The following is a 21,677-nucleotide window of genomic DNA, read 5'->3' as shown; positions in this document are numbered from 1 at the left end:
ATATTTCACAGCAATCTTAGAAATTCTGAGATGAAATGGAAAACGTAAGTTAAATGCCTCCTGTTATTACTACATTACACAGTGGCCAAAAAAGTCCTTAGCATACAACCCTGGAAATGAAGCCAAGGCATCACCTACTTATGTTGCCCCCAGAGGATCATTCACAGGCACTTAAATGCGTTATACGCACAAAAAACATCACGGTAGAAAAACTCCAACATCTGCCCATTCTGATAATCTGGCAGATACTTTTTCCAAAAACCCCTTTACATGAGCATCAACTCGCTCTGTAAGAGAATTTCTGAATCTCTCTTTCCTGCACCCAGTTTAATCCCTTGGCACAGACACTTGCAGTGGTCAAATCCACCAGTTTGGAGAAAAAGTGAGGACTGCAGATGCTGGATACATGTGGATGGAGAAGGAGAATGTCTTCAGGATGGATTAGAAACTGGCTTTCTGGAAGAAGGCAGCAAGTGGTGGTTGATGGAAAATATTCAATCTGGAGTCCTGTTACTAGTGGTGTTGCACAAGGATCTGTTTTGGGACCACTGCTGTTTATTATTTTTATAAATAAGTTAGACACAGGTGGATGGATTAGTAAATTTGCAAACGACACTAAAGTTGGTGGAGTAGTGGACAGTTTGGAAGAATGTTACAGGTTGCAGGGAGATTTGGATAAACTGCAGAATTGGGTTGAGAGATGGCAAATGGAGTTCAATGCAGCTAAATGTGAGGTGATGCACTTTGGGAAGAATAACAGGATGGCAGAGTACTTGGTCAATGGAAAGATTCTTGGTAGTGTGGATGTGCAGAAGGATCTTGGAGTCCATGTGCATAGATCCCTGAAAATTGCCACCCAGGTGGACAGTGCTGTTAAGAAGGTATACGGTGTGTTAGGTTTCATCGGTAGAGGGATTGAGTTCCGGAACTGCAATGTCATGCTGCAACTATACAAAACGCTGGTGCGGCCACACTTGGAATATTGTGTACAGTTCTGGTCCCCATATTTCGGGAAGGATGTGGAAGCATTGGAAAAGGTGCAGAGGAGATTTACCAGGATGTTGTCTGGTCTGGAGGGAAGGTCTTATGATGAAAGGCTGAGAGACTTGGGTTTTTTCTCATTGGAAAGAAAGCAGCTAAGGGGAGATTTGATAGAGACATACAAGATGATCAGAGGATTAGAAAGGGTAGACAGGGAAAGACTTTTTTCCTAGGATGATGACTTCAGCTTGTATGAGACAGCATAACTACAAATTGAGGGGTGATAGACTTAAGACTGATGTCAGAGGCAAGTTCTTTACGCAGAGAGTGGTAAGGTGTGGAATGCCCTACCTGCTAATGTAGTCAACTCAGCCACATTAGGGAGATTTAGACAATCCCTAGATAAAAACATGGATAATTTTGGGATAGTGTAGGGGGACGAGCTGAGAATAGTTCACAAGTCAGCGCAACATCGAGGGCGAAGGGCCTGCTCTGCGCTGTATTGTTCTATGTTCTATGTTCTAGGGTGGGCATCCTTGTAAGGGATTATGCCTGAAACATCGATTTTCCTGCTCCTCAGATGCTTCCTGACCTCCTGTGCTTTTCCAGTGCCACGTTTTGACTCCACCAGTTAGAGGATGGCATATGTCATAATGCCTGGTATGCTTATTTCCAACACAATATCAGAGTGCCACAGTGGGAAATCCTATTCCTAATATAGTCTCCCTGATGATATTTGCTGTATTAGGTTCAGCCAGATGTTCCACCCTTGCAGATTGGGCCAAAAATTAGAAATGTGCTGGAAATACATAACAACCAGATCCTTGCTGTTTTTAGATCGATTCAATGCACATGAGAAACCAGCAGATCTCACCCTACCTGTTAGGTGATTGTGCTTAACTGCTATCAAGAATCATTATTTTACAAAAGTCAGCACTCAACAGTAAGCATACACACAAACAAACATGACATGGTATGATTATTAGTTCTCAATATTAATTAAATTATATAGGAGTACTCTTCAGAATATTTTCAGTTAAGTTCTATTGTACAATAACAACACCTTGCATCTGTACAGCACCTTTAACACTGAAAGATGTCTTAAAGTGCTATTCAGCAACATAGTCAAACATTAAAAGTGTTGTGGCATTGGGGTGGGAAACATCCTCAAAATGTAGTCAAGGCATAGGCTCTGGGAAGAATTTTAAATAAGGAAACAGAGTTGGAGAAACAGATATTTAAGAGTATGGGGCTCAAATGGCTAAAAGTAGACCTGCCAATGGTGAGACAACAGAGGCCAGAATCAAGTGAGCATGAAATTCAGGGAGGAAGATGTAGATCTACGGAGGAGTAAGAACTTGAAGAGATAAGCTGAAGTTTACAAAATCCAAGTGAAAAATGAATGGGCATTTGAATAAGCTTGTCTTGAGGTTCAGTGGTAGCTATAATCATTCCAATGTTTAACTGAAAGAAATTGTGACAGGATATCAGATAAGTAGAGAAGATGATGGAGTGGTAGAGTCATCTTTTTACACATAAAGCAGTCTTAGATAGTGTCATCCAGACTTAGTATGTTCATAGAGATGTACAGTATGGAAACGGACCCTTCAGACCAACCCGTCCATGCCGACCAGATATCCCAACCCAATCTAGTCCCACCTGCCAGCACCCGGCCCATATCCCTCCAAACCCTTCCTATTCATATACCCATCCAAATGCCTCTTAAATGTTGCAATTGTACCAGCCTCCACCACTTCCTCTGGCAGCTCATTCCATACCTGTATCGCCTTCTGTATGAAAAAGTTACCCCTTGGGTCTCTTTTATATCTTTCCCCTCTCACCCTAAACCTATGCCCTCTAGTTCTGGACTCCCCGACCCCAGGGAAAAGACTTTGCCTATTTACCCTATCCATGCACTTCATAATTTTGTAAACCTCAATAAGGTCACCCCTCAGCCTCCGACGCTCCAGGGAAAACAGCCCCAGCCTGTTCAGCCTCTCCCTAAAGCTCAAATCCTCCAACACTGGCAACATCCTTGTAAATCTTTTCTGAACCTTTTCAAGTTTCACAACATCTTTCCGAAAGGAAGGAGACCAGAATTGCATGCAATATTCCAACAGTTGCCTAACCAATGTCCTGTACAGCCGCAACATGACCTTCCAACTCCAGTACTCAATACTCTGACCAATAAAGGAAAGCATACCAAACGCCTTCTTCACTATTCTATCTACCTGCTCCACTTTCAAGGAGCTATGAACCTGCACTCCAAGGTCTCTTTGTTCAGCAACACTCCTTAGGACCTTACCATTAAATGTTTAAGTCCCACTAAGATTTGCTTTCCCAAAATGTAGCACCTCACGTTTATCTAAATTAAACTCCATCTGGCACTTCTCAGCCCATTGGCCCATCTGATCAAGATCCTGTTGTAATCTCTGGTAACCTCCTTCGCTGTCCACTACACCTCCAGTAATCTCTAGAAATGTCTGGCATTTTATCTAAACAATGATCACAGCATGTGACAGAAATACTTAGGAATTGCAGAATGATAAAGCAGATAACTCATTCAGGTCTTTGAAAATGCATTCAATTTGGTTCTACCCCATTGTTCTGTCTCCATAGCCTAAGAAACATTTCATTTTCCATATTCAATTCAGTAGACTTACATTGTGATTTTAGGTTAAAAATCACACAACACCAGGTAATAGTCCAACAGGTTTAATTGGAAGCAGTAGCTTTTGGAGCGCCACTCCCTCATCAGGTGGTTATAACCTGATATTGTGTGATTTTTAGCTTTGTACACCCCAGTCCCACACTGGCATCTCCAAATCATTGTGATTTTAATTCTCTTTCAGAAAATCATTGCTGAACCTGCTTTTGCCACTCTTTTGTGTATTCAAAATCATAATAACTATGATTTTAACTTCCTCGTGTCACCCTCTGGTTCCATGATCTCTAACACTAACCTTTCTTCCACTAGTAACAGTTTTCCCTCATTCATTCCACCAAAATCCTTCAGGATTTCAAACACCTACCACTATCAAATCTCACCTTAACCTTCTTGGCTCTCAGGAGACCATTATTGCTGGGTAAATATTCTGGAGGTTTGAATCCATTGCCACAGGATTTGGAGTGTTTCAAGCAGAAGGCACATTACCATCTTTTCGAAGGAATTTGGGATGGGCAACAAATATACTCTTATCAACAATGTCTTCTCCGAAAGCAATTATCAAATCAGTGATCCCAATCTTGCTCCTCAGCATGGCCCTTACTTTGTTTCATTCCTGACTAGGTCAAAGTTGTCATTCAGCTCCTCAAACATTCTTGCTTCCAAAGCTACCAGTCACCTCAGGTGTGCCATGTAACTTCATTCAAGTTTTTTTCATCAAATTTACTTATGAGATGAAAGGATTACTGGCAAGGCCAGCACTCATTGCCCATTCCTAACTGCCCTTGAGAAAGTGGTGATCAGCTGCTTTCTTGTATTGCTGCAGTCTACATGCTGTTGGTACTGTAAGCAGGGATATCCAGGATATTGACCAAGCAAACTGGAACGTAGCTTCAAGTTAGGATGGTTTGAAACAGAGCTTCGAGATGGTAGGGCTTCCATGCATCTGCTGCCCCCAGAACTTCCAGATGATGAAAGTTGAGGATATATAAGATGCTGTTGAATAAAGAATGACGAGTTGCTGGTTGCACAAGGACTGCATGGTCATCACCACTACCACTAATGTCATGGAAAAACACAACGGCAACAGGTTGATTGGTGAGGACAAAGCAAAGAAGGTTTTTTTCCCCTCTTGGTGGTTTTCTCATCACCTGCAGTAGGTCCCTTCTGGTAGGTATGTCCCTCAGGTCTCAGCAAACTTGGTCAGTTTTGGTGCCACCAAGCTACATTCGATTATGAATATTGAAGTTTGCCCAACCAGAGTACGTTCTGTGCTCCTATTATACTCAGTGCTTTTTCTTAGTGGTTTTCAATATGGAGGAGTATTGATTCACCAGCTCAAGGAGGGTGTTAAGTAGTAAACAGTCAGTGGTATGTTTGGCCATGTTTGACCTAATGCCACAAGACTTCATGGGATTCAGGGTCAATGTGGAGGACTCCTTCTTGACTGTATGGTACTGTGATATTAAACCACATTTCCTCCAATCTTCAGTTCTGAAGAAGTGTCAGATTAGATTCAAAATGTTAACTCTTTCCACAGCTGTTACCAGACCTGCTGAGTTTCTCTAGCACTTGCAATTTTTTAAACCTTCATTCACAATTAGAATTTCTCATTCATGACAAAATTCTTGTGAATCATTTTTATCATTTCTGTATTTAGGGAAGGGATTCCTTCAAATGATACACAATACCTGCCTTAATGTTTATTTATCCTATATATAAAACCCCAAAAGCATTTCTATATATAATCCCACCATTAAGGATGTTCCTCCTGCTAAATTCTGTTGCAAACCATATGTTTATACATCCTATATGATCTCAGGATGGGAGAATGACTGTCAATCCTAGGAATTAAGAATTAACCATATAATGTGGTTCTGGAGTTGGATGATTAGATTACTTATAATGTGGAAACAGGCCCTTTGGCCCAACAAGTCCACACCAACCCTCTGAAGAGCAACCTACCCAGACCCATGCCCCTACATTTACCCCTTCACCTAACACTAGGGGCAATTTAACATAGCCAATTCACCTAATCTGCACATTTTTGGACTGTGGGAGGAAACCCATACAGACATGGGGAGAATGTGCAAACTCCACACAGACAGTTGCCTGAGGTAGGAATTGAATCCGGGTCTCTGGAGCTGTGAGGCAGCAGTGCTAACCACTGAGCCACTGTGCTGTCCATGATAGTAAGTGTTACAGGTTCCCTTCCCCTAACTGGATCAATCAGAATTTGTTCACTTGCCAGCTTAGCTACATCCTCCTGCAATATCTAATATTCTTTCTACAGGTTGTAGCATTATCACGAGTGACTGTTTAAGGGATATAAGGAATAAGAGCAGAAGTAGGTCATTTGGCCCTTTGAATCTGTTGTGTAGTCATTAATACAATGCCCATCTTATATGATTTCAACTCCACTTTCTTACTCTGTACCCCAAAACACTCTTGTAGTCTTAAAATTCCATCTAAGTCAGCCTTAAATATATTTAATGACCCAATCTCCACAGTTCTCTAGAGTAGAGCATTCCAAAAACTCATGACCCTCATTAGCTGAAATTCTTCCTCAGCTCTACCTTAAGTGACAGATCCCTTTTTTTGAAACAGTGCTCCCTAATTCTACATTCCTCAATGAGGAGAAACATGGACTGGGCACCTACTTCATTCAGTCTCCTCAGAATTGTATATATTTCAATAAGACCATTCTTGTAAACTCCAATGACTGTCAGCTGAACTTGCTCAATCTTTTCTCATATAGTAAATCCAAGACACCAGTGAAGAGATGTAATCAGGAATCCACCTTTGAAAGCAAAAATTCTAGAGATTCAAGGATCCTTTAGAGCCATGCAGGTTTTGTGGAATAGAGACAGGTCACATGAGACAAGACCCAGATACCTTATAAAATGTATTTGCTGGTTGAAGACACCTTAATGAATTACAAGAATATTATGGCCAATGATCAGAGCCACTATCTGTGTATAGTTGCATTCATTAAATAATAACACTTGAATTGTAGGTGATGATTTTGACTATTTAAGAAATTTCTGTGGAACACAAATACAAATTGGTTCCTGGGAAAGGAAATAGCATTCTGGATTTTTTTTCTACCACCCAAGAAAGGTTTACTCAATACAGCAATTAATTCTAGTGGGTCAAGTGGGATTCCCTACTACTGTAAGCAGTGAGGGCTATGTCATTGAATACATTCAAGGCTGAGTTAGCCCAATATTTGATCTACAATAGAGTCATAGAGTCATACAGCACGGAAACAGACCCTTCTGTCCAAATCATCTGCGCTGACCACACATCTGAATCTGACTCCCCCAATCTAGGCTTGGTTATGTGCCCTAATACCACTAGGTATTATCACTTTTAAGGGGAGCTGATGACTTAGTGGTATTATTATTGGACTGTTAATCCAGAGACCCAGATAATGTTTTGGGGGATCTGGGTTCGAATCCCACCATGGCAGATGGTGAAATTTGAATTCAATATGAAAAAAGTCTGGAATTAAAAGTCGAATGGTGACCTTGAGTTGACTGTCAGGAGAAACCCATTGGTTCACTAATGCCCTTTAGGGAAGGAAATTATCATCCTCACCTGGTCTGGCTGACATGTGATTCCAAACCCATAGCAAAGTGGTTAACTCTTAACTGTCCTCTGGCAATAAATGCTGCCTAGCCAGCAACACCCTCATCCTTTGAATGAATAAATAAATAAATAATGATTTTATAAACCTCTATAAGGTCATCTTCAGCCTCTGATGCTCCAGGGAAAAAAGCCCCAGCCTATTCAGCCTTTCCCTAAAGCTTCCAGTCCCGGCAAGATCCTTGTAAATCTTTTTGTACCCTCTCAAGTTTAACAACATCCTTCCTATAGAAGGATGACCAGAATTGTATCTAATATTCTAAAACTGGCCTCACCAATGTCCTGTACAGCCGCAACATGATGTCCCAACTCCTGTACTCTATGTTATGACCAATGAAGACAAGTGAACCAAATGCCTTCTTCACTACTGTGTCTACCTGTGACTCCACATATGGTAAGATATCAGGGACAAGACAGGAAAGTGAGGTAAAAGCTGCAATCAGATTGGCCAAAACAATGTTAGAATGGACATGAACTGGCCAATTACCTATTTTTGCTCCTATTTATGTTCTCGTATGAGGGACTCTTTCCACTTCCAATTCTATTTGGATTTAGCACCTCTCCCCCCTTGATGGTTTGCATTGTCCTTAGCAAGCTTTGCATGTAAATAATTCAGTTGGAAAATATGGCTGATTTGCTGGTGGTAGTAAATAGATGAAAAAATGGGCAATTTGACACTGTGAAGTCAAAACATTCAGATGCGTGTAAGAACATGTCTGATATATATATATATATATATATAAAGGAACACTTAGTCTTTGAGGATAGAATGATCACTGATAAAAGTCACAATTTGGATGCCCTGATGATGGCATGGTTAGTGAGCCAGGGTAGTAACAATTGGAGAATGACAACTGTCAACCACCTGGTGAAAGAGCAGTGCTCTGAAAGCTAGTGCTTCCAATTAAATCTGTTGGATTATAACCTGGTGTTGTGTGACTTTTAACTTAGTTACTTCGGAGTTACCTCATACAAATAAAACAAACAACTACACATTATCTGAAACACAGTCACTAAAATGTCACCGGATTCAAAATGTTAACTCTGCTTTCTTCCCACAGCTGCTGCCAGATCTAGTGAGTTTCTCCAGCAATTTCTGTTTTTTAGCTCACTCAAAACTAATTTTTTACTCTCAAAAGCAAAGTTATGGTAACTGAACTATAAATAGAAAATACACAGCAGGTCAGGTAGAGTCTGTGAAAAAAGAAATAGTGTGGACGCCTGGTTCTCTCTTTAAAGATTTTGTCTGGTTTGGCGAGCAATACTAACATTTTTCATGCAACATCTTTCACTCTGTCTATTACGTTCACTTGCTCCTCCTAGTGGAGAGTAACACCTGATAAGCGGAGCCGGAAAACCAGCTGAATGGACCAGAAAAGATCATTATGTCAACCACCTGATGAAGGAGCAGCGCTCCGAAAGCCAGTGCTTCTAATTAAACCTGTTGGACTATAAGGTTGGTGTTGTGTGATTTTTAACTTTATACACTTCAGTCCAACACCGACATCTCCAAATTATGTCAGGAGAGTTCATTTTTCTCTCCGTTTTGATTGTGCTCTGCCGAGTATTGGTAATTTCCATTGAGGAGGAATAACCGAAAAGGCTGATGGGGCGTTAGCTTTTATAAACTGACATTGCAGCAATTCTAACTTTTAATTAGATTTAAACCAGTTCTGGAGATACTGTGTACAGTTTTGGACGCCACACCTTACACATGACATACTGGTCTTGGGAGAAATGTCTGAATGGTCAAGCCGTGTTGTTAATAGTGGTTAAAATGAAGGTACATCATCGGAATCTACAGTGATGAAATTCAGCACTGTAGTGTATTATTGCACAAGATCACGAGGAATCCTCCAGATTTTGAGGATTTGTATTCATGCATTTTCTTATGGATTTTAAGGGATGTCTACTTTCATAACTATTCATAAATGTTAATGAAGTTGAACTGTTGACAATACCTTTCCCGGAATCCATGCTGTTTCTTTGCACAGTTTCTGTAAATCAGTTTCCTTCCGGGTCTGTACTTTGCTTTTCAGAAAGACGCTGTACAAATAATGATGAATGCTTTAATCCAGACAGGTTGTTTTAGTCTAATCGCTCGCGGACTAGAACAAAAGAATCACACCGGGGCTGAGTTTTTCACACACAAAGTGAAAATCCCAGGGAATTCCGCAATTTCTCTCCGAATGACCGAGCTCCAAGATTTCCTTCTGCTATCATTTCAGCTTTGCTCTATCGCGCCCTCTCTCGCCTTTCTCAATGTCTCACTCCTGCTCTCTTCACCATCCTTCGAACTCACGCCCCCTCTTCCTCCTCTACTCTTTACCCCTTCACTTCCATTTGCCATTTCTCCAACACTTTCACTTCCTGCTTTTCTCTCCTCCCTGCCCTGAGAGGCAGATTCTAACCAACTTGTTCTGAGATGTTATTCGACACCTCGGGGGCAGGTGGGACTCGAACTATACCCCCTTCTCCTCCACTCGTCACCTTCACCTCTCTTTTCCGACCCTTTCTCCTTCCACCCCTTTTATCATGCCCTCCTCTTTCCCGTCTTCTTCCCCTAATTTCCCTCACCTCCCTTTTTATCCTTCTTTCAATCCCTCCCTCTTTAACCTCTCCCATGTCATTCAGGTCCCCCTCGTCTATTCCTACCCCATCCTTCTCCATCCCCAATCCCTCACACTCCCTACCACGCCTCTCCCCCCCCCCCCCCACTTTCCTAAACCGCCCCTTTTCCGCTTCCATCTCTTTCATTCTTCCTTCCCAACCCAATTCTTCCTCTACATTTTCCCCTCTACCCTTCCCCCTGCTTTCCTCAAAATCCCTGGAATACAATTGCCGTTTCAGTTCTGAGGAAGGGTTACCGGACCCGAAACATTAACTCTGATTTCTCTCCAAGATGCTCATAGCCCTGCTGAGCTTTTCCAGCAATTTCTGTTTTTGTTTCTAATTTACAGCATTCGCATTTTTTCGGTTTTTACCCAATTGACATTGTTGACAGTGTTCCTACATATTTACAACCAACAGTAGTTGTACGTGTGTTTGTATTAAAATAATTAACAGTTATAAACTGAATAGGTGAAGATCAAAGATGCTGACCTCTTCACAAATCTAAGGTGGTCTGGGTTGGGAGTGTATGGAGAGATTTGAAAGGTTTCCAAAATGATGAGCAGGCAGGATTAGAAAGAACGGCATTGATCCCATTAGTAATAAAAAAAGATTAAAAAATGAACAAATGAAGTGACGTAAAAAAAACTTTCTCACACAACGAGTAGTTAAAGTATGGACTGCACCGCCCGGGAATTTAGTGGAGTTCAGTTCAGGCATTTGAGATGGCATTGGGTGATTATTTGGATGGAAATAGTATGCGGCGATGTGTGGAAAAGGCAGGAGATTGACACTGGGTGCTAGAACCAGGACAGACACGACGGGCCGAAACGCCTCCTTCGGCGCCGTAACAACTCCTTGATTCTGATGTAATCCCCCCCAAGCCAAGGAAACAGCAGCGAGGGCGGTGAATCTCCGGCAGCATGATGCTCTGATTTGATAACTCGGATGTCCGTCAAAGATAGGAGTCAGCTCCTGATCAGTGTTTGCTCTGTGGTTTTCGGATCAGCGGAGAAGCGTTGGGTGCAGCCTTCCGCTGGATTACATATTTACGATTTTTGAGGGCGGTAGCGTCTCCAAGGTTGGTACTCATTCACTGAGAAAAGCAACATTACAAGAATGCTGGGCTACTTAGTTTATGGTGATTCCCGGAGTCATTAAACATAGAATCAGAGGAAAAAAAGCGCTTGTTAACCGTTGCCATTTAAAAAAAAACATTTATCAATCAACAGGGTTGAATAGACGCTTCGCGCGTAACATTATGGATTAAATTGGCCAGAGATGTTTCCGTATCATATTTGGATTGTTGTTTTCCCACCATCACGTTGCATTTTTAACCGTTTAGTTTTACTCGCTTCTTCAGCTATTACAAGGGGGTATAGCTTTAAATTAAGGGGGGGTAGATATAGGACTGATGTTAGGGGTAGGTTCTTCACTCAGCGAGTCGTAAGTTCATGGAATGCCCTGCCAGTAGCAGTGGTGGACTCTCCCTCTTTATGGGTATTTAAGCGGGCATTGGATAGGTACATGGAGGATAGTGGGTTAGTGTAGGTTAGGTGGGCTTTGATCGGCGCAACATCGAGGGCCGAAGGGCCTGTACTGCGCTGTATTCTTCTATGTTCTATGTTCATCCCCTCCCCCGAATCGCCGTGCAAGCTCTGCATTCAGCCCACCGGTGGGAAAGCTGCATTTTTGGTTGCAGTCCGACTGTTCTGACGCCTTCCCTCCAAAACCTCGGTCACTGAGGTTAAATTTAACGCCCACCCCGACTGGGCGCCCGGAAGTGGTGCAGAGTTTCATGCGCTGAACAGTTAATTACTCGGGTATTGTGGGTTTCCTAGCACTTAACAATTCCTGCATGGTCTTCGAAAATAATAACTATTTCGTTAGTACATCGCTAATAACAATCCCAATATCACTTTGTCCTTGTTTACCTGATTGTGCCCAGCATGGCACAAGTGTAGAATCCTTGATATCTTTTTAAAGGAGTTTTTTTATTAGCAGCAACAGGTTACGTTGGCAGTTTCTATTCCACAGGTTTGGGCGATAGAATTGACAATTTCTTGGATCGTAGCTGAACCTGATGAAAATAAAATTCATGATTTTTGTCATTAATGCATCTAATTTTGCTACATATACAAAACTGGATTACTGGCATTTTTCCGAAGATGCTATTTAACCTACATCGTAAATGCATTAGAAAGAGAAACAAATAACATTTTATAGTAAAACCAGCATAGAAGCTTGGAAACATGTGTGCAGTAATTCCAGTTTGAAAAGGATCAATGGGATAATTTGACAGCCCTGATCAGTCAGTGTAAGCAAGTGCAGTGATAAATGCAATTATTGGGAACTTAAAAAGTCAGTAGTAAACAAAAAATGTTTCAAAATAAATAAATGCGCTGTTTAGAGCTGTTAGTAATTTCATTAGATGCATTTCACTGTCTTAAGAATGATGAGTTCATTATGAGTTTAAATGTCTTGAAATATTGGAACATAGAAATAGGATTAGGTGATTCTACCTGTCAAGTGTGCTAGACCACTCAGTTAGATCATGGCTGACAATTGACCTCAATCCCACTTTCCTGTATTATTTCCATATCCCTTAATGTCATTCGCCTCCAGGTGTCTACTAATATCTGTCTCGAACATGCTGAATCCTTGAAAGTCCACAGACTCCGGGATAGAAATTCTTTCTCATCTCAGCCTTAAATGACCTACTCCTTATCCTTAGTTTTAGATTCACCACCAAGGGAAAAAAAATACATTCATTGTCACACCCTGTAAGAACCTTTTTGCATTTCAATGAGGTCACTGCTCTTTGAAACTCTGTAGAATACAGGTCCAGTCTTTTCAATCTCTCCGCATAAAAATTATCTTGCCATTCCTAGAATTAATCTGGTGAAGCTTTGTGCACTCCCTTTAAGGTAGCTGTATCCTTCCCTAGATATGGAGATCAAAACTGTACATAACACTCCAGGCATGTCTTACTAAGGCCTGACATAATTGCAAGAAGACATCTTTACTTGTGTACACAAATCCTTTTCTAATGAAGGCCAGCATACCCTTGCTTTCCTCATTCCTTCCTGCATCTGCATGCTAGAATTTAGAGACTAATGAACAAAGACATCAAATTCCTTTGGAGATCCACACTTCCCAAACTGTCACTCTTTAATATATTGTCTGACTTTCTGATTTTCTTACTAAACTGAATCTATTCACACATATTTGATTACTACCTTCTTGCCCATTCACTTAACCTGTTCAAGTCCTGTTCAAGTCTCCTTGCCAACTCTTCACAACCTTTGTTGGCGTGAATGAAATGTTATGTGCACTTATATTGTCAAGCTATATAGAGAAAACAGTTGCATTGATATAGTACCTTTCACAAATTCAGAATGTCCAAAGTATTTAATGACTAATAATGTATATTTTCAGTACTTTGCATTGGACAGAAAAAATAATGATCATTATTGCTTTACAGAAATAGCAATGCACAGCACAATGTCTTTTGAAAGTGAAGACACTGAACAGACCATTACTTGTCTCAATATCAATGTCTATCACCCCCAGGCAACAGTATTTACATCTCTGAATTATGCTGGCAAACAGAAATACCGAGTGGAGGAAATGGTAATGTTTGGCCGTGATTCCAAAGTGTGTCATTTTCCTCTAATGGACAAACGTGCCTCTCGAATGCAGTTTATTATTCAAGCTTTTCGACACTGTGAGAGCTCAGAACTCTGTTTTGAAATCAAAAATACAAGCTTGAAGAGTAAACTATCTGTCAATAATATAAGTCTGGATCACCTTAATAAGATTGATTTACCAAGGAAATGTATTTTGCGATTTGGGGAATACCAATTCTATCTGGAAAAAGATGACGGAGAAGATAGAGAACACTTTGAAATCTTCATCAAACTTTCCCTAGTTCCATTTTGTCAAGAGGTCAATGTGGAGACCCTAACACACCCTGTACCTGAAATTGGCCCTTTAAAGTTTATGGACGTTCCAGTTCCTCAATACCAATTTCAGACTGCAGTGGAGAGTGATGAAAATGAAATTAATTAAAGTAATGCCTTATGATTACTCGCTAATCAGCATGAATAGAAAATTTGAGCCTTTCTTTAAGTGCTGTCCAGATATACAGTGATTTATGGGCAGGGAGATGTAACCTGACAAGTAAAGTGTTTACTTATATGAAGAATGATGAGACCAAATAAATGAACTCAATTATTGTCCACTCTGACCTATGCTGAATACGTTAGCAATCCTTGTCTATTTCTGTGCAAAATCATTGCTGACATTGTTTATCCAGCACGGAAACTATTCCTTTTTGCTGGTTGAATTATTGTATTGACATTTTTATCCAATATTCTGGAATGTATAAGCTGGATTTTGGGATCAGACTCAAATTAATCACCCCAAAATATTTTTGTGTGAATGGTTTGTTATTAGTGATTAATTAGTACAAGTTCTCACTCATTCTGTACCTGTTATTTGATTATGCAAATCACGATTAAAGTTGCAACGCTTTTCAATAGGATAAACATAGCATGAGTTTTACTGCAACTTCCAGATTTACTTGTTAGCCATGTGTACACTATATAATTGGTAAACTTCCAGTATGTGCAACATTGGTAATTGTGGAAAACATTTGCACTGTAAAATAGAACAGTTAGAATCTTGAAATCTTATGAAATATAAATAAATTTATGTGCAACTTTATGAGATATTGCAACCCATTTACAAGTTATATTTCAAGGTAATGTTCTTATTTAGGTTCAATGTACCAATTTATTTTAACTATCTTTTGCATTAGATCAATGATCCCAAAAGCCAGCAAATAATGATCAAGTGTAGGGAATTCTCAATTTTATGCATCCACTATACTATCAGATAAGGGACATTCTGACTCCTCGTTTTCCACCACCCTCCTCTCTCTCTCACTCCCTCCCTTTCACCCCAGAACCCCATCCTCCTTTCTTTCTCATAGTCTTCCATTATATGTGAATTTTCAATAAATACCATGATAACTACTTTGTTTTCCAATAATCTGCTACTCTTTGTATCTATGCATTATGCTATTTTATTGAACAAGAGCAATGACTACTCTTTCTCAATTTTATCCAGAGCTTCTGCTGCATTTTATAATACACCCTTTCTAACACTCCAACAGCTTCTTTCATCACAAATGTTACTCATTTTCTAATTTCTCTGACTTGTGTAAATTTCTTATAACTTGGAATATTCATCCAGCTATGCTCAATATGTAGCCAACTTAGATGGTATGCAATACAATATATCCTTTAAACTGGATTTGCAATTGTATTCATTTGCTTTGTTCCTTTTTAAAATTTATTCATGAGATGCAGGCAAGACTGACATCCCTGAATTATTGTGCATCCCTGATTGCTCCAGCATCAATCATAAATTGGTAATATACTTCCAAGTCAGAATGAGTGTAGAAGATTTGGAGAATTATTGCATTTTTCAGATACTACAAAAACTGTCAAAGTACTGTGGTGCCAAGAGGGATTGAACGTTGAGGTTGGTGAATGGAATGCTGATCAGATGTAGTGCTTTGACCTGGATGATATGGAGCCTCTTGTGTGTTGTAGAATTATGCTTATTTAGCTAAGTGTAAAGTTTTCCATCCGACTCCTGGCTTCATAGGAAGTGATAAGGCTTTGAGAAGTCAGGACATGAGGTGGATGTCTGGTCCTTTAGCATCTTTTACACCCACAGTGTTTAAATGACTGATCCAGTTAGAGTTGGTCACTGGGATATTGATAGCAAAGGATTTGATGTTGGAAATGCAATTGAGCATGGTGGCTCAGTGGTTAGCACTGCTGCCTCACAGCACAAGGGATCTGGGTTTGATTCCAGCTTTGGGAGATTGTCTGTGTGGAATTTGCACATTCTCCCCATGTCTATGCGAATTTCCTCCCACAATCCAACGATATGCAGGTTGGGTGAATTGCCCATTGTGGTCAGGAAGGTATAGGTGCATTAGTCAGGGAAGATGTACAGTAATAGGATAGGGGAATTCACCTGGGTAAAGCTGCATAATAAATCTAAACTAGTTGTGTATTAGCATGTTATTGGGGATTAAGTGTTGCTTGGTAACACTGTCAACAATCCTTTCCATCTTGTTGCTTTTAATTGAGGATAGACTGATTGGCTGCTAGGTGTCGTTGGAGGTGGCTAAAGTGGTGAGTAGAAGGGGTATTGTGCCCAGGTCTTGGGTCACAGCATCATGGAATCACACAGGTACAGAAGAGGCCATTTGGCCCATCATGCCTATATCGCCAAATTGACACTAAATTTAAACCTGTTTCACTTTCCAGCACTAGGGCCATAGCCTAGCCTTGAATGTTATGACATTTCAGGTGCTCATTCAAGTACTTTTCAAAGATTGTGAATTGATCCACCTGAACTACTCTCCCAAACCCCCATCAATAGTTGGGTGAAAAAGTTTTAATCTCTCCTCTAAACTTCCTGCTTTCATTTCAAAATTGTACCCTTTTGTAGTGATCCTTCGATTAAGGAGAACAGTAGCTTTCTTTTCCACCCTGTCCATGCCCCTCATAATATATGTCATTCAGGGCCCCCTTCAATCTTCTCTGCTCCAAAAAAAAACCTGGGTTTTTTCTGCCTCCCTTCTCAGCCAAAGCCTTCTATCCCAGGCAACATCCTGGTGAATCTCCTCGGCACTCCCTCCAGTGCATCATATCCTTCCTGTAGTGCGGTGTCCAGACTGGCACACTGTACTCTAGCTGTTGCCTACCCAAAATTCTGCCAGCTTCAAGATAACTTACGTGCTTTCATAATATATTCTTTTGTCTGAGGTCAGTGACATCAAAGGTTTGCTGCACTTCATTCCAATGTTGACTAATAATTAGCTTGAACAAAAACAAAAAAAAACAGCAGCAAGTGTGCTGTTATCAGCATACCAAAAGATTCAGACATAAAGTGGAAATGACCTAAGATCGAGCCCAATTCTGTAATTGTCAGTAAATATAGCACATGAGCTTGGAAAGGAGGAGCTAAATTTTTGCAACATGACACTGGAGCTCAATTTGGCTTATAAAGCGGTACCAAGAAGAAATATGCAAAAGGGAGTGTTGCACAACACTAAGAAAAATTGAGAAGTTGTAAAAATGCTACAAATCTGAGGAATCTAATTTTTTTAGCAGCAAGAAATCATTAGTTGACATTATCCTAGTTTTGCCAGGGAAACAACTTTAAAATAGTCGTTTGCTAAATAAAACTGTAAGGAAGATTCTGTGTATTTCTTGCAGTAACAATGCATGAAATAGAAATCTGAACATGCCTATGGCAAGATTTGTGGCAGAATTACATGAGAAATTCAGCGAGGTCTATCTTGATGTCAGGAGCAACCCAGTACATGGTCAGGCATTGTGAGTTTCCACTGCAAGATGCCAATAAAAGGGGATTATGGCTTGTTAAGTGCCTTATTAACAGCACAACTTGCCTTCTTAATATTAAGCTTTCTACCTTACCGAATAAGCTAGACATCGAAAATTTGCACCATGGAAGTCAGAGTGAATACTTGGTGACTTCAGCTCACTGCTGGGTGCAACAAGAGTCCAAGTTGCTCAGCACCAGGCAGCATCCATGGATAACTGCTGCATGTATTCCTTGTTCATGGACATTGGCATCTGATATTTGTCAACCCGTCATGATTCCTAACCTGTCACAGGACACTTAGGAAGCTCACATCTGCATTTCAGGGTGCAGCAGCAACTAATATTGAAAGGCTGCTGTAAGAGCCTCTGCACAGACACAGATTGGATCAGGCTGCATCTCAGGGCTGCTTGTCTGTTCTCTTAGTGCTTGCTCACTGACAGCCAACCTGCAAGCTTGCAGCATCCACATCTTGCCTTCCCTGTCAGCACTTCAGCCAGAACCAAACACTATCTGTGCTTTTGTGTTGGTGTTCACTTCAGCACAGGCTAACAGGCTGCTTGTTATGTTTATCAGGAAGGATCTGTCCAGAAGACATGAAAGCCTAATACCTAAAGCATGTGTCAGCTGCCTGTGCAACAAACTCACTGTGTACTCATTGAACAAAATAGCCATGTTGGAAAATATGTGGGGCCATGCCAGCAGTCTTGCCAAAGGGTGTGGGAGTCACTATCTGGGCATCCAAATATTGTCAGTCACAGACGCAACCTCCACACATTCCATAGGTCTGCCTATAGTAAGCTATCCACGAGAAGTGGTCACAGTCATGGAATATATCCAACCATACTGCCAGGAATGGGCAATGGTCAGTTCTCTAGGGCCATCCAAGAAGTCTGAGGAATCATGGTTGTTCGTGGGAAGCAGCAAGTAGAGCAATCAGGGAAGGGTCTAGTCAGTCATGTCGAAGTTGGACTGAGTCCTGGGAGAGTCCATGTTTTGTATGTTGAGCAGTTTGAGAGTGAAGCCTGTAGAGGGCAGCACAGGGTGGGATGGGGGGGGTGCGGGTGGTGGTGGTGGGAGGCAGGGGAGATGATTTCTGACAAAAGGGATGGGAAAGTTAAGGCTGAGGGAGGGAAGCAGCGGTATTTGTAGAGGGTAGGTTCCAAGATAGTGATGGGAGTTCTGGGGGCTGTGCAGGATGTATGGAAGGCTCACTGGGAATAGCATTGATGGGCATGGTAGGCTGCAGGGGGTGGGGGTTGTTGGTCTTGCCAACCACCATGGCCTTCACATGGGGCATGTAGAGGAGCAGGGTGGGCATCATTCAGGTGTTAGCGTTTACGAGGCAGGAAAGATAGTTGGAGACAATCTGGTGGGTTGAAACATTGGGGAGCACGGGTGCTGGTGGCATCTGATGCCCAGGTGGAGCCCAATACTGATAGTGTCAGAGGTAAGCTGCGTTCTTTCCATCACTTCCAGTTCTCCAGATGAAAATGACTAGGACAACTCCCAGGTCAGTGCCAATTTGTTGGACATGGGATCCCTGTCTGCTGGATGTTTAAACATTAAAGGGGCAAATACATGTGGAGTTATCAGGTCAACAGGAGAGTGAGGAAGGCATTTGGGTATGCTTACCTTTATTGGTCAGTCCACTGAGCATATGAGTTGGGAAGTCATGTTGCGGCTGTACAGAACAATATTTAGGCCTCTTGTGGAAAACTGCGTGCAATTCTGGTCTCCCTGCTACAGAAATAATGTTGTGGAACTTGAAAGGGTTCAGAAAAGATTTACAAGCATGTTGCCAGGGTTGGAGGGTTTGAACTATTGGGAGAGGCCAAATAGACTGGGGCTATTTTCTCTGGAATGTCAGAGGCTGAGGAGTGACCTTATAGAGATTTATAAAATCATGAGGGGCATGGATAAGATGAATAGACAAGATCTTTTCCACAGGGTGGAGGAGTCCAAGTGGTGCAAGTGACATATTAGTGAATGACCAATATATTACATCAAAACAGGAGAGTCTGCTGCACTCAGACCTGCTTCCCATTCTAGGCCCACATCAAACATTCAACTTCTCATTGAATTCAGGAGAGTCCAACTTCTAATTAACCCAACACACTTAAAAGTTTCACCAGTGATGGGATGGTTTGATAACCATTTACCTACTTTTACATCATTATTTCTAACGTCTGCATCATTGAGTTATAGAGCCATACAGATGTACAGCATGGAAACAGACCCTTTGATCCAACCAGTCCTGATAAAGGAGCAATGCTGCGAAAGCTCATGCTTCCAAATAAACCTGTTGTGTGATTTTTAACTTCAATCCTGGCAACATCTTTGCAAATCTTTTCTGAATTCTTTCAAGGTTCACAACATCCTTCCTAAAACAGGGATATCAGAATTGAACAAAGAATCCCAAAGGTGGCCTAACCACTGACCTGTACAGCTGCAATATGATCTCTCAATTCATATACTTAATGCAGTGACCAATAAAGGCAAGCATACCAAACACTCTTCACTATGCTGTCTACCTGTAACTTCACTTTCAAGGAACTATGAACCTGCACTCCAAGGTCTCTCTGTTCAGCAACATTCTCCAGGACCTTACCATTAAGTGTATAAGTCCTGCCCTGATTTGCCTTCCCAAAACGCAGCACCTCACATTTATCTAAATTAAACTCTATCTGCCACCCATTAGCTCATCTGATCAAGCTGTGAAAATTCAACTGAAAAACTTCTAAAGCCTTAGCTTTCCCATTCCTCTACCTTACAAACCACATGTATGTTGGTACAGGTTTTAAGAGTGAATAACCCTGTTTTATGATCATGTATGATCATTTCAGTGATTTTTCTAAAGGAACTAAAACTGCTGCACCTAAGTCTAACGTAAAGAAAGTCGTGTTTCTCTTTACTACGATATCAGCACTCCTGTAGGTTTCAGTTGGTTCCTTTGTTTCACAAAGGAAAGGCACCCGCACATTATTGGTGCTTTCTATTTTATGGTTCTTGCCATCATTCTTCTTGTGTTGACACAAAACTTGGAAATGACCTTGCAAAACTGCAATTGGAGCTCTGGCAGGGCAGATTTTGCACTTACATTTTTTTTCTGTCGCGCCCATAACATTTTGCTGGGGTGAGTGATGTCTTCCTGTCTTCCATTTTGCAAAGACCATCTCTCTGCTTTTAAATAAACATATTACATTGAATTTGTCATTTTTGGGATACGATTCTCCCTGTAACCCTGAATCACCAATTGATTTTACTCCTGATTTTAAGATTGAATTGCTTTTGCTAACATTGTCATCCTTAAATGCAAGTAGTCAGATGATGCTTTCTCTAAGGATTCTTATAATTTAGTCCGATTAATTCTTCTTTCAAGCTGTCATATGGCTGCCTGCAATTCTATGCAGATCATTGATAAAAGAATGAATACATTACCCTTGTTGCTGAGTACACCAACTTAGCGCTCTTGAGTTATTTTTAATAATAGGCAGTGGATGCTTTTATTCCTTCTACCTCCATAATTTTATCATCAAGCCCTTGCCTCATTAGGATATCTGCACAGTCACTCATTGCATATGATAGTGTACATTTGTTCACTGCTTGGTTTTGTAATACCCTACAAATCTTTGGCACTAACATATGCACGCTCCTGTGTAATGGGGACTTACAACTTACTTGAGGTTTTTCAGTATAGAAGAGACTTTGCTGTATTGCTCTTTCACTCAATGCAATCATCTAATATCCCTTGTCTCATTGTAAATATCCTTTAGCAGCATAAATCTTCAGAGATAAGGAAAACATAAGGAAATCTTTATTCAAGAAACATTTTCCTATTGATTTACCTTGCTATGATACTGCAAGAGATGGCTTTATATTAGAGGAAGCAGAGCTGGGGGATGCAGGGGTGTCAGGGGGATTTAGCAGTTAGCATATATCGGATAAAAACAAAAGTGCTGAAGAAACTCAACAGGAAGGGGAAATCATGTCAAACTTGAGAATTCTTTTGAGGATGTTCTGAGCAGAATCAATAAGGAGGAACCAGTGGATGTACTGTATTTGGACTTTAAGAAAGCTTTTGTTAAAGTTGTATACAGGAAGTTAGTTGATAAATTTGAAGTGCATGGGATTGAGGATTGATTAACAGACAGAAAACAGTAGGAGTAAATAGATCAGTCTCAAGTTGATAAGACTGTGACCAGTGCTTGGATTCCAGCTGTTTACTATGTTTGTAATGATGAAAATATTACAGTTGGTTGCCACATTTTAAATTTTGCCAATGATAAAGAAAACTTGGTTGCAGCGAGTCACAGGAGGAGATGCAGAGGTTTCAAAGGGA

General features: G+C 40.9%; 2 protein-coding genes across 5 annotated transcripts in view; one reads left to right on the top strand and one right to left on the bottom strand.

The window, feature by feature from the left end:
- The window catches only part of alpk1 (alpha-kinase 1), a 142,582-nt gene extending 133,030 nt beyond the window's left edge, over positions 1 to 9,552 (bottom strand). For all 4 annotated transcript variants that reach the window (XM_072583629.1, XM_072583621.1, XM_072583611.1 and 1 more), the window contains exon 1: positions 9,256 to 9,552. The gene's annotated coding sequence lies outside the window, so the exon portion shown is untranslated. The remainder of the gene's footprint in view (positions 1 to 9,255) is intronic.
- A 1,300-nt stretch (positions 9,553 to 10,852) lies between these two features.
- On the top strand, positions 10,853 to 14,959 carry tifa (TRAF interacting protein with forkhead associated domain). The gene is made up of 2 exons (XM_072583600.1): positions 10,853 to 10,985; positions 13,389 to 14,959. The coding sequence occupies exon 2, from the start codon at positions 13,397 to 13,399 to the stop codon at positions 13,973 to 13,975; it is 579 nt and encodes a 192-aa protein (XP_072439701.1). The 5' UTR covers positions 10,853 to 10,985; positions 13,389 to 13,396; the 3' UTR covers positions 13,976 to 14,959.
- The last annotated feature ends 6,718 nt before the right edge of the window (positions 14,960 to 21,677 follow it).

This window comes from Chiloscyllium punctatum, chromosome 1 (assembly GCF_047496795.1).
Source record: "Chiloscyllium punctatum isolate Juve2018m chromosome 1, sChiPun1.3, whole genome shotgun sequence".
In the NCBI taxonomy this organism is placed as follows: domain Eukaryota; kingdom Metazoa; phylum Chordata; class Chondrichthyes; order Orectolobiformes; family Hemiscylliidae; genus Chiloscyllium; species Chiloscyllium punctatum.
This window is presented reverse-complemented; position numbering and strand designations above follow the sequence as displayed.